The sequence below is a fragment of the Amyelois transitella genome, chromosome 20, assembly GCF_032362555.1.
Source record: "Amyelois transitella isolate CPQ chromosome 20, ilAmyTran1.1, whole genome shotgun sequence".
Lineage (NCBI taxonomy): Eukaryota > Metazoa > Arthropoda > Insecta > Lepidoptera > Pyralidae > Amyelois > Amyelois transitella.
The window spans coordinates 8,862,596-8,877,262 of NC_083523.1; the positions used below are offsets into that span (position 1 = coordinate 8,862,596).

At 35.5% G+C, this 14,667-nt stretch overlaps 1 protein-coding gene across 1 annotated transcript; it reads right to left on the reverse strand.

Annotated features, from left to right (window-relative positions):
* Positions 1-10,134: 10,134 nt before the first annotated feature.
* LOC106131522 (facilitated trehalose transporter Tret1) lies at positions 10,135-13,916 on the reverse strand. Its single transcript, XM_060949948.1, has 7 exons — positions 13,658-13,916; positions 13,108-13,337; positions 12,537-12,860; positions 12,201-12,333; positions 11,770-11,987; positions 10,941-11,135; positions 10,135-10,373 (listed from the first exon to the last, which is right to left on the reverse strand). The coding sequence occupies exons 1-7, from the start codon at positions 13,716-13,718 to the stop codon at positions 10,152-10,154; spliced, it is 1,383 nt and encodes a 460-aa protein (XP_060805931.1). The 5' UTR covers positions 13,719-13,916; the 3' UTR covers positions 10,135-10,151.
* Positions 13,917-14,667: the final 751 nt, after the last annotated feature.

The window sequence follows — 14,667 nt, forward strand, 5'->3', positions numbered from 1 at the left end:
AGGTAAGGTAGTCTAGGTATCCTACTAATGTTATAAATGCGAAAGTTTGTATGTCACGATGTCAGTATGGATGTTTGTAACTCTTTCACGTAGAAACTACTGAAGCGATTTCAATGAAATTTGGTATGTGGGTAGCTGAAGACCCAGAATAACACATAGGCTACTTTTTATCCCAGAGTTCCCGCGGGATTGATAGGGTTTCCATGCGGACGAAGTCGCGGGCGGCCACTAGTAAAATATATTGAAAGGCAGGCATTGCCAGACTTATCAGTTACAACTTTTGCAATTAATTATTCTTCAATAATTGTATAATTTGGTAATATAACTTAAAAATACCCAAACCCACTTAAACATCGCTATCAATAGATCTTATCAAAAATCTTTTCAGGGAAACCTTCTCCATATTAGCACCATTCAGTTACCTAAAGCGATTAAAGTAATGAACGTGGCCTGTCAGTCTTTTAAGACTGTTAGCTCTGTCTACCCCGCAAGGGAGAAGTGGTTATTTGAAAGAATGAATGAATTTATTTATAAATAATCTCTACACTATTATAATTTAATAGGAAGTACTTTCATAGGAAACAAATATGTATCTTTCCTTCAATATACCATATTAAAATCCTCATCATACCGATAACGAAGGATTACAGCAAACATCACAATACGTCCTCGGCACAATAGGGAACCAATAGTCGTATTAATTATAATTGACATATTTCCTACTTCACCAGCAATTTGTCGATTGTATGAATGGTCACGTGACTGCGTGTTTGTTTTGATGTCCGAGGGGGCTGGATGACCACCTTCATTAGAGGGTTTTGGATTTGAAGTGCATACATATACTAGTGTACTATATAAGTAGGTATGTACTACTTAAATTTGGTGCGGCGGCGGATGTACAGAAAAAATAAGCTTGTAGTCTTAAAGATGTGAAATTAGGTTGACTAAGCAGATATACAAGGAGAGTGTGGAGGGAAAGGTCGGAGTGGGAAGACCTAGATGAACGTATCTTGATCAAATTAAGGACGTCCTGGTAAAGGGTCAGGTCAAGAGTACCCGAAACCGCCGAGCTTGCATGAAGAGAGTCATGAATGTGGATGGAGCGAAGGAAGTGTGCAGAGATCGTGGCAAGTGGAAAGAGGTAGTCTCTGCCTACCCCTCTGGGAAAGAGGCGTGATTTAATGTTATGTTATGTTTTGTCTTAAAGATTTTGTCTCTGTGATAAATGTGATTAAAAATCTGTCCAGTTATTATTGAGTAAATATTAAAACAAAAAAATTTTTTTTTTCGTTCTTTTTTTCATTTTAAAAGAGACAGGATAACGTTTGATAGAGCTTCGGTGGTTGAATAGAATAGAATAGATTTATTATTAAAATTGGATACAATGTATCACTAATTGACGTCACATTATTTAAATCTATACTAATATTATAAAGCTGAAGAGTTTGTTTTATTTGAACGCGGTAATCTCAGGAACTACTGGTTCGAATTGAAAAATTCTATTTGTGTTGAATAGACCATTTATCGAGGAAGGCTTTAGGCTAAATAACATCACGCTGCAACTATTAGGAGCGAAGAAATAATGGAAAATGTGAAAAAAACGGGGATAATTATGAATCCTTGAGGGCTTCAATGATGCCCAAAATAACTATTTCACGCGGACGAAGTCGCGGGCACAGCTAGTCTTATTATAACTACCACCGCTTCCATAGCGCATGTGTAGAAGAAGCGGCGGAACAAACTTCAATTTGCAATAATAAATCTCTTTAATGATGGTTGAATGGTTAAGAACACTAGAAAGAGTGAAGCACAAGTTTTAATTACACCGCAAACTTACCAATGGCTCTTTGAGTTCAGCTTGATGACAGAATTGAGATTAAAATAGTGACAGGTTGCAAGCTCATCGCCTAAAATTAGTTTTTATTTTATCGGAGTTCTTTTTCTTTCAAAGTAGCATCCTTGTACTTCTGTTATTATATGATTGTACCTCTGTTATAAACAAAGTGTATAAACAAATAAAAGTAAATAAACCAAAAAATAAAAGAAAATAAAGACTGGTAATATGTAATTAATTTACACACACAAAAAAAAATATAATTACCATTAAATAATAGATTCACTTATTTATATTTTTCAAAACAATTTATTATTCGCACTCTCCTTAAAACAAATTAACAAATTGTTATATTTTGGACCGATAAATCCCGCTAATTCCCACATTAACCCTCCACTGCTAACTCTGTCAATTGGTCCGTTTTTGTTATACAATTGACACGCGAACGCCGCGGGCGGGTCAAAACAAAAAATGAAAATGTTTAAAAGTGCGTAATGAATAAAACATTACAGTAGCATACTCCGAGGTATTAGGGATCCGCCGGCCATTTGAATTATTTTTTGATATTATTTATTAATAATATTAATTTTGATTGAAAAATACACGAACAGATGTTACAAGGGATAGGCTTACAAACTTGAGATGCTTACAAAACTTGAGATTCTTCTTTAGGCGATAGGTTAGCAACCTGTCACTATTTGAATCTCAATTCTATCATAAAGCCAAATAGCTGAACGTGGCCATTCAGTCTTTTCAAGACTGTTGGCTCTATCTACCCCGCTAGGGATATAGACGTGACCATATGTATTTATGTATGTATGCACATGTTACAATTAAGGTAGTTGGGTGGCTAAATAAATACATATAATCACGTCTGCATCCATTGCGGGATAGACAGAGCCAACAGTCTTGAGAAGACTGATAGGCCACGTTCGGCTAATGATAAAATTCAAATTGTGATAGTGACTTGTAAGTTTATAAGCCTATCCCTTAGTCGACTATTACGGTATCCATGGAGTAGTCCTATTCTTTTTTCTATTGGTGTCCGGAACCACACGGCAATTATTTGATTATCAATTTATATCAAAATCTACGGGTACCGCCCGAAGGTATGTAGGAGCATGCCGTATTGTAGCAATTACATGCTAGAGTTACATGCCCGCGGCATGTCCCACATAATGCACTCTCCCGTACGTAATAGAATAACAATTTGCGAATTAAACATACAAACATATTATATTGTTAGAAATTCAAAAGGTTCTGATAGATGTCAATACAATAAAATGAAATCGTGTGGTAATGTTTATTTTTAAAGTTTCATCAAATAAAAATTGACAAACCATTCTGATCATTAATATTATGACATTATTCTGACTGGTAGATAATGCTTCTAGCATTAAGTCAGCCGCCAATTGTGCTATACATTTGTATTTTGTACAATAAAATTTAAATAAATAAAAAAAATTATAAATATACATTTCAAAGAATGGTTTATTCTATCTGGTATTATTCTATTTCGGCGTAGATGCGTCCATACTACAGACATCACCAGTACGAAGTTTCAAGCACCAGCTAGCCGTTATAAACACTATTTAATATGAAAACATCTCAGACCGGTGCCGTGTGGTTCCCGACACCAATACAAAAAACAATAGGATCACTCCATCTCTTTTCCATGGATGTCATAAAGGTGACTAAGGGATAGGCTTACAAGCTTGGGATTCTTTTTTCAGGCGATGGGTTAGCAACTTGTCCCTATTTGAATCTCAATTCTATACATACATACATACATATGGTCACGTCTTTACCCCTTGCGGGGTAGACAGAGCCAACAGTCTTAAAAAGACTCTATTCTATCAATATAAATAAATTCTCAATTCTATCATTAAGCTAAATAGCTGAACGTGGCCATTCAGTCTTTTCAAGACTGTTGGCTCTGTCTACCCCGCAAGGGGTAAAGACGTGACCATATGTATGTATGTACATCTCAGACCCAACCATCCGTACAATTCTCAAATTCCCACTTGCAAGTGTCCACAAATTATAGACGTTTCCCACGAATTAGACACGTGTGGTGCTCCATTCGAGGGTGTGGTCCTCGACTAATATTGTCTTTGAGGACACCCTACATGACTGTTTAAGGGTTAAGTGACAATATGAACGAATGTGTGCGATTTCTATTAATTGTGATCGAATTGATGTCAACGACCTGGAACTGATTGTATTGTAATATTTAAGTTATATTATATTATTGCGACTAAATATTGTTACTATTAATGAATTATTTCATGATGGCATATTTCAAACAAAACACATAGAGTCTGTATTTGTGTCAGAAACGCCTAAATAAAAGTGCTTACCAATAATTTCCAAAACAATTCTTTACTAAGAAAATCTGAAGTGGATGTATTTTGAAAATCATATTTAAATGAACTGTTATTTTTGGTGTTTTAGTTATAAATTTCATAAGCTGACTCAACAAAAGCCTAAGAATAGAAATTTGAAAATGACTACAGAAAACATAATAATAATATAAAGCATAATCATTACAACAATAAACTAACTACTATAGTAAAAATGCAATAGTACAATGAATGTACTCGTAATATACCTAGTAATTTTTCAAAACCTGCTTACGTCCCTATAAATGAAGCCAATAACACTATAAAGCTAAATCATTACAATGATAAACCAACTACAATAGTATTGCTAATAGCAATGCATAAATATACTAGTGTCCCTTCAAACGAAGCCCGAGGCTGACTGAGATCTGCAAGATACTAATCCGACTCTGACGTTTATGCAAATGTGGTCATGGATAGCGAGTTTACAGAAGCGACTTAGAATAGAATAGAATAGATTTATTTTCAAAATTGGATACAAGGTATCACTTATTGACGTCACATAACTTAAATCTAGTTATAACTACTACCGCTTCCAAAGCGCACGTGTAGAAGAAGCGGCGGAACAAACTACCCTGCAGCATTTTCATCGGACGTCAGTTTACAAATATAGATCTAAATCGTGGACGAATGCACATTGTCTACATTAAAAAACATGAATGAATGTAGAACTAAAACTAAGACTAAAATAAGACATGCAAATCGATAACTTATACAGGACATGAACAAACAAACAAACAAACAAAACAAAGATGCAAAGACAACACATACATAAAGGTAATGCCAAAAATTTTAATCACAAGATCTGATGTCTGCTTTGGTAGTGAAAGAATCGTTATATTTTAGTCCTTAAAGAAAAAAAAACCCTTTTATAGGATATGTGGGCATGACAAATTCGATGACTATTACATGATGATTGATTTTGAACCAATGTAAATGTTACGGCGTGTTATGTCGTAAAAGGCGACTAAGGGATAGGCTTACAAACTTGGGATTCTTATTTTTTTTTAAGCGAAGGGTTAGCAACCTGTCACTATTTGAATCTCAATTCTATCATTAAGCCAAATAGCTGAACGCGGACATTCAGTCTTTTCAAGACCGTTGACTCTGTCTACCCCGCCAGGGATATAGACGTGACCATATATATGTATGTAAATGAGCTTAAGGTGTGAACGAAATAGATATTTATACTATGTTAACTTAAGATGATATCAGTATTATTGATTATTTGATATATATTATTGATTATTGATCAGCTTAGACAGGCGCGAGACATTAAAATGAAAATATTATTAATCTCAATCATCCCTTCATTTTCATTTCCATAGCCCCTAAAATCCAAAGTGATCTAACCACTTCTAGTGCACAACATCAACGTTTACCCCAAAACAGAGGCCCAGGTCAATTTCTGCGCAAAGTTATCTCTAATATTGGGAGGCTTATCCGCTACTCTATACAGGAATTAGTTTACATGTGACGTGATGAAATGTCCTTTGAAATTGAGGGCGAGATTACAACTTCATGTTTGTTTGAAATGTTAATTTATGTCTACCTGTTCTTTGCCTGAGGCTTTACTGTAATGTTGTAGTTAATTTTGTTTACTTCAATATTTTGGGATATAGTTTTGGCAGTTGTGGTTCCCGGCACCAATACAAAATATAATAGGACCACACCATTTCTTTCCCATGGATGTCGTAAAAGGTGACTAAGGGATAGGCTTACAAACTTGTGATTCTTTTTAATGCGATGGGCTAGCAACCTGTCACTATTTGAATCTCAATTCTATCATTAAGCCAAGCAGCTGATCGGGGCCTTTCAGTGTTTTGATGACTGCTGGCTCTGTCTACCCCGCAGGGGATATAGACGTGACCATATGTATGTATGTAATGTAATACGTCACAATAATAATGATACTTGACAATTATTTGAGGAAGACAGTCGTAAAGTTTAACGATGGCTATTGACTTCCGAAAATTGTAAAAGGGTTAGATGTTCTTGCTAGAGTTCACAATTACCATACATAAAATCGATTTACTGTGTCCCCGAGCTAGTGTCAATATCTCTTGTTTGAGTTTTGAGTTATAGAAGCAAAGAAAATATACACAATTGAATACTAGTTTTCAAAGAAAACCGACTAAAAATGCGTTAGGCTAAATAGGCTTATTAATAACAGCGACATAGAGAAACAAAAATTATGAAATTAAAAATGGCAATATTGAATTTATTAATACATACATAAATATTAAAAAAAAATCTTCAAAACTGCTGCTTTACTTTCGTGACATCAGTATTGAAAAAAAATCTGCTACCATTCAAACTGCTATCATTCAAATGATCTTACATAATACACACAGAAATATGTGTCTAAAAATATTAAACTTAAGATTTTCTGCAATCATGCAGGAGTAAAATCCATAGGCTACAATAAATGGTACCGATAAAATTCCAATATCACTCGCTTCCCGGGTAGTTCATTAAAAACCGCATTAGTCGCATTTACTGCGGCGTTAACGCCAGCCTGAACTGGTTTAAACCGGTTTAGTTCGGTTTACACCGGTTCCCAATGTTGTTTAGGTTCAAATTACAAATTAGTACCTATTTCAGGTAACCGCAGACCAATGAGAGTTCATATTATTTCATGGTTATGGACAACTCCATAACTGGGTTCACTTTTAATAAATTTTTGATTAATATTTAAGATGTATCTATTTTATTTTTTGATCTTCTAAAGAATCCATACTTTCACACTTAAATTGACACTGATGTTTTTTTTTATAGGGAAATAAGCAATTGTATGAATATGTCCCATACACATAATAAGGAGTGCCTGAGAAGAACGAAAATACTATTTATAAATAATACAGATATTAAACACGCGCGTAACGTAACTTTACTTTATCTCCAACGTTTCGAATCATCTTACAATGATCTTTAGAAAAACATTTATTCCGTATTATTTTATGAAATTTGCATCAAACGATAATGCGTCTGCCAGCTGTTCTGAACGAGGCCGCGGGTAAACAGTAGATTGATAAAAGTAAGTCATAAAAATAACGAAACATTGAAAGGGAAGTAAACAATGTATGTTTAAGATAAATCTAAGCCTTTATTTAGTTTGAGTGTCTTTGAATTCTTTCTCTGTACTTATTTATAAAAAAAAAGTATAAAATATTCTAAAACCTTTTCACTCATCGAAAATTAAAAGTTCAATAAACATTGAGAACCATAGATGTAAACAAACTGACATGACAACAGCATCTCAGCATAGGTCGCAGTTTGCGCTCACCGGAAAATAGTATTAAATTTTTATACCCCTCGCAATTAAGGGTTGAGATATCGTCGGCGCAATATTGTTACTTGTATTTTCAATTTCTGAACCAGATTTTCTGAGAGTACAGGTTTTTTTGTTTTGTGCATTGTAATTTCTGACGCTTTGGAATAGGTAAAGTTTATATCTTTTCCATAGATATCGTACAAGACGACTAAAGTTATATATAATAGGTATATATTTATATATATACATAGGTACCTAGTTGATCTACCTACCTAGATCGTGGCAAGTGGAAAGAGGTAGTCTCTGCCTACCCCTCCAGGAAAGAGGGATGATTTTATGTATGTATGTACCTAGTTGTAAGTACCTATGTAATGCTGGTGGAGAAGAAATAACATAGTTTAATAAACTTGGGATTCGTCTTTTAGGCGATATGCAACCTGTCGCTATCTGAATCTCAATTATCCAGTTGAACATGGCCTTTCAGACTTTTGGCTTTGTCCAACCCTTAAGGGGTTAGTGCCGTGTGGTTCCCGGCATCAATACAAAAAAGAATAGGACCACTCCATATCTTTCCAATGGATGTCGTAAAAGGCGACTAAGGGATAGGCTTATAAAATTGCGATCTTTTTTTAAGGCGATGGGCTAGCAACCTGTCACTATTTGGATCTCAATTCCATCATTAAGCCGAACAGCTGAACGTGGCCATTCAGTCTTTTCGGGACTATTGACTCTGTCTACCCCGTAAGGGATATGGACGTGACTTTATGTATGTATGTTTAAGGGGTAAATACGTGATACATAAATATTTAAAAGGTTAACCCTGTAATGTGTTTATACAGTAATTTACTGCAAAACATTATGATTATTATATTTTGTTATGTTAAACGATACAAGGAATTAATTAATCTGCTAAATTTATTAACAAATTATTCAGACCATCCCGAATCAACGAACCCTTTTACAATTTTCGGAAGTCACTCGCTCCCATAAAAGTTTACGAGAAACTTCCGCAAATTACTGTCAAACAGACTCACTCCTTATTGCGCTGGAGTGCGTTATTTGTTGTTGTAGGTATACTTATTGCGTTTGACTATAAAATGTGCATTCATCTTGTCTCGACTTTACGATATTTTATTCAGTTATTTCTAGTGGTTAGTGCCGTGTGGTTCCCAGCACCAACAGAAAAAATGTTTGGACAACTTCATCTCATTCCCATGGATGCCGTAAAAAGCGACTAAGAGATAGGCTTATGAACTTATTCTTTTAGGCGATGGGCTAGCAACCTATCACTATTTGAATCTCAGTTCTATCATTAAGCCAGCTGAACATGGGCTTTTGGTATTTTCCAGACTGTTGGCTCTGTCAACCCCGAAAGGGATATAGAAGTGATTATATAAATGAATGAATAAATAAATGAATTTTCTCGTGGTTATAACATATTCCCTTATTAATTATGTGAGGAACAAGAAGAAGTAACGTTTGCTTAGTAATGACTTTAAATTTCTTGCAGTGAAAATGTAATTTTGTTAACTCTGGGACTGTGGGGCCCATCTGCCCATCAGCTCTTCCGTCAATTGTCGAAAAAGCTGATTGAGGTATCTCGTGACTGGAGAGCTGGAAATTATCTGGCTCAGAAAATCAGCACTGACATTCAAAATAGCAACGCTGCCAGCCTTCTGGGCACACTCCCGCATGTTGATGCTACGCAGGGACTGCAAAATTTGTAAATTTAATTTTAGTTTGTAATCATCTTTTATTTCATTTTTATAAAGAGTTTTAGCTTTAGTTTTAATTTGATTTAATTATAATGTTTATTACCTATTAAGTAAATCAGTAAAAGGCGACTAAGGGATAGGCTCACAAACTTGGGATTCCTTTTTAGGCGATGGATTAGCAACCTGTCACTATTTGAATCTCAATTATATCATTAAGCCAAATAGCTGAACGTGACCATTCAGTCTTTTCAAGACTGTTGGCTCTGTCTACCCCGCAAGGGATATAGACGTGACCATATGTATGTACGTATGTAAGTAAATCAAAAATATCATCATTAAAATTTTGCTATAATAAAATGTCTAAAACTTAACAAGATACCTGAGTTGAAGTTAGCTTCAGTCAACATTTTGGGGATATTTCCTCCTCCTCATGAAGTTGTTCCCTCACTAATGTAGCAGGCTTCTCCATCTACTGCAGTCATCTGCATGATGGAGAGCTTGAGAGAAATTTCAGGTATTTAATTTGATCTTCATTTGTTATTTCAATTTGTAAGAATTCTTAACCTCCGGGTTGCATATCAGATTATTGTCAATTGAAATTCCGTGCCGTGTGGTTCCCGGCACCAATAAAAAAAAGAATAGGACCACTCCATCTCGTTCCCATGGATGTCGTAAAAAGCGACTAAGGGATAGGCTTATGGACTTATTCTTTTAGGCGATGGGCTAGCAACCTATCACAATTTGAATCTCAGTTCTATCATTAAGCCAAACAGCTGAACGTGGCCTATCAGTCTTTTTCAAGACTGCTGGCTCTGTCTACCCCGTAAGGGATAAAGACGAGATCATATGTATGTATGTTTGTATGAAATGCCGCCTGATTTTTTTTCAGTAAACATATAAAAAAGCCAATTCACAAAAGTAAATATTTATTTTCTAGCCAGAATCTCCTCAATCTGCTCGACACTCTTCCCCTTTGTTTCTGGTACTATCACAAGTATGACCACAACTCCTATAAGGTTGACAGCGGCGAAGCAGTACATTGTGTTGTGGAGACCGACCAGGTTTGACACAGGAGTGAAGATGAAGATTTGAAGGAAGGTCACAAACCAGGCGAAGCAGCATATGCAGCCGGATACTCTCGCGCGAATCTGGAAGAATGTTTGTTTATTAGACATTCCCTTAGTCGCCTTTTACAACATCCACGGGATAGATATGGAGTGATCCTCTTCCAAAGTACACGTCACACGGCACATAAAATTTTCGTTTCAGCGCAAGAGTAAAGGAAAGGTAAAAAATATAAAGATCTGTTAAAAAATATAACACGCGCGACGCCGTTTTTGTCGCGCGAAATACTATCTCTGTTTCTCGTTTTATTACAACGTGAAACGGGACAGCGATAGCTTATATAGGCTGGCAATGAAAATAATGTGACAACACATACATACATACATATGGTCACGTCCTTGTGGGGTAGACAGAGCCAACAGTCTTGAAAAGACTGATAGGCCTCACTCAGCTATTTGGTTCAATGATAGAATTGAGATTCAAATAGTGACAGGTTGCTAGCCCATCGCCTAAAAAAGAATCCCGTCCCTTATTTTTGTAAGCCTATCCCTTAGTCGCCTTTTACGACATCAATAGAAAAGAGATGGAGTGGTCCTATTCTTTTTGTGTACTGGTGCCGGGTACCACACACTCATAATGTGACAACTCACTTGAAAATTGAACATTTCTGCCATAATCACGTAGGGCATTGGCAGAATCCCCGCAGAGTAGCTCCATACGATGACGATGATTGAAATGACTGGCATCCAACTTGGCAGACTACCGCCGTGATGCTGCACCGTCAGCACTGTTCCTAGGCACACTAGCCCAGCTGTTGTTAGGGCGAAACCTGTTGATATTATTACCTGCAAAACATGGGAGACAGTTTTTTTTTTAGTCACTCGAAATGCATTATATTATGTTTAACATTACAATGTATTATATTTTGCAGTATAGATATGTATGTGATTTTATGTATGTATGTATGTGCATACATAAATAAAATCACGCCTCTTTCCCGGAGGGGTAGGCAGAGACAACCTCTTTCCACTTGCCACGATCTCTGCATACTTCCTTCGCTATAGATATGTGTATTCATTTTGGATTCCCTTCCCACGTCTCTCTTTCCCAATACTTACAACTTTGGGATTGTCAAAACAAGGATAGATAGGCATTATTTGAGCTTGCGTGCACCGACTGAGGCCTCAACTTGTTTACTATCAGCCAGATTCTGGTCAAACGCACTCAAATCATTCATTAAAAAATCTGCTAAGATCAATTTATCTGACTGACTCTTCAGATCAGTCCATGACTCTTAAGTCATGGACTGAACAGAGATACATACATTCTTACATTCTTGGCAGCCTCTTAAGGCTGCCAAGAATGTAAGAATTTAGGTTCCCAACTTATTAATGGTGGTGATAGGATTAACTGGGCTATCTCACGAAGGGTGCCACTAAAACAAAAGCCAGATGATGATGGACAAATGACAAATCTTACCTTCCTCCCAATCTTCTCAACACAAGCAATAGACACGAAGGATCCGATGATCATGACAATTGGTATACTCAGTGTTTGCAGCTCAGGACTCAAAGTGACGCCAGAGGCTGATATGACGGAAGAGGCGTAAGTGAAGATCGAGTAGCTTCCATTCATAGCTTGGACGCTGATGATCATCATGATGATTAGAAGACCAGCGCGTGATGTCTTATTTTTAACTTAAAAGTACAAAATAAAAATACATTGAATCGATTAATCTGATATCAAGAGCAATTTTTTGTACTTAATTGATATTTTGATGAAGTGTTGATATTTATCTTTGATTATCTTAAATGCTGTCGATATTTTTATTTATTTTTGATACTGATCTTATTAATTAATCAGAAAAAAAGCAATACTACTATAAGATAGTTATAGTAGGTATTACTTACGTATCGTCAGAATCGTAACATCAGGAAGATCTTTGGCCTGCTTATCGTTGTTTTTCAGATAATCTAATTCATCTTGCACAATTTTATGCTCTGTATTAAGTCCTCTTAAAAATGCTATAATTTTTTCTGCTTGCTGTAAGAAAAATATTTTACAGTTAATGATGGAGTTAAAAAATATTTCCTTTTGCAAATTGCATATAAAATATCAACTTTACCTAAAGGCGTTAAAAATTGCAAAGCTACTCTCACATCTACTACAAATACACTTTATTTCATAGGAAGAGGAAGTTATCATTCCACATTACTAGAATCCTTAAAAGTAGCAGTATAACTTACTTCATATTTCCCTTCCTTGACTAGATACGATGGACTCTCAGGGATTTTGATCAATGCTACAATAGACAATAACGATACAGTCAATCCAACCCATAACACCGTTACGTAATCTAAATACGCTCCCATGGCAAACATTGTGAGCACTCCAATATTTTGCATCAAAATTATCATGGAAACTAACATCCCTCTAATGTTGTCCTGGCTTATTTCTTTCACGTATATCGGCAAAAGTTGCAAGCATCCCCCAGCTGGTACCCCTGCGAAGAATCTGGCTATTATCAGACAGATTACATTGGCAGTGGATAGTTTTAGGATCCAGCAAGTCTGAAAATGTCAAAAGAATTCATGTTATTAACAGCAAAAATCCTACAATCTCTGAAAATGTATCCACGGACGTAATAAGAGGTGAAATAGGAAAAAGGTCAGGTTTGGTTGTTTATTGGAGACAGACAACATTGGTTGTAACCTCTTCAAACGTAAAATAGATTAACCCTGACAAGACTCACATTGTATGCAAAACACCAAGATGGTCAAATTTATGGACACTAAATTTGTTTCGAAAAGAACTTACAGCTTGCGAGGCAGCCATTACAAAAATTCCTATCTTCCTTCCCCAACGATCCGATATATAGGTAAATAATATGACCCCTGTTACAGCCGCTAAGGGTAGTATGCTTGCAACCCAACTCATTTCCATATCAGTCAGAGGTTTGCCCGCTGGGGAAGCATCTGATTGAAGAATAGTCTTAAAAGGGGATACCCATCCCGCTAGGAGACCATATGACAGTACTGTTGTTTCCACTGAAAATATGTAATCTATTATATAAAGGAACAAGGGTGACTGACACATCAACGCCAAGCCTAAACCACAGAAGATACAAACTTGAAATTTGGACATCAGTATTATGTTACCACGTTGTACCTGTATTCTTTTGTACGTGGCGCTAAATAAGCTCGAGCGAAGCTGCGTGCAATAGCTAGTATTATTTAATTAGTCTCTCTCTCTCTATCAACTTCCCGTTTTCCGAGTTGCACATTCTGCCACATTGACTACTTTAGTTAAAAATCGTCTGTATAGTAGTAATCATGGATAAACAAATATATTTTTCAATGTTACTTACCAACAATAGCGACCATCCATTGCACGTAAGTATGTCCTTTCTTAACTTTGTTGTGAATCATTTTCTTTTCTTTGATTTCTTTTTGTATTTTTATTTCTTTGTCTGGCTCCTTATTAGCAGCTTTATCCGTTTTTTCTCATAGAATTGTATTTACATTAATAAATTTATTTTTTACAAAATCTAGACCTGCATTGCCTCCAATCGTAAAGTTATTTTTAAAAACAACCAAATATTTGCTTCGATTTCTGACAGTATTCCGTTAAAGTTTTCAGCAACAATGCTATTTCGAACAATTTATATACTTACGCTTTGTTGACATAACCTATACAGGGTGATTATGGTAGCTACTGAATATTTAAGTACATAAATAATAGACCCTGTTGTTTTTGCTTCCTTTTGTATTATTAACGAATAATTTTTATCCTATTTTAACATATGTACTATTACCAATACAACTTGTAATCTAGTCATTATTTATTGTGAGAGGTTTATCAGGTTATAGTAACAAAAAAAGACATTAAATAAACAATTCATTCAAACCTATATAAATAGTTTACAATATTTTTTACGAGTACACAACAAGATTTAAAATCAACCCGTATATATAATTACGTAATTCAAGGATGGCACTTTCAATGTAAATTTATTCAATAAGTTTTATATTCCTCTGGATTTGGCCGCAAATAATGGTGTTTCTTCATCTTATCTTTAGGATAATCGATATAATATATATACTCATAACACTAGTTGCTTGCCGCAATATTAGACCTTGCGCACACTAAAATACAACTCCCTCCGTAGCATGATCTGTTCAACCCTAAACTTGTTCCACGTCACAAAAAACAAATGTTACCTCATTATTTGCTGCTAACAAATATAATTAATCTGGTATTAGAAATTGGATTTATTTATTTAAATAAACAAGTACTTTTGCTAATATTTACACGTTTTTACTAGGTACCTACCTACGAGTACTAAAGTGCCCGATTAAAAGACGTACAAATGTCAAC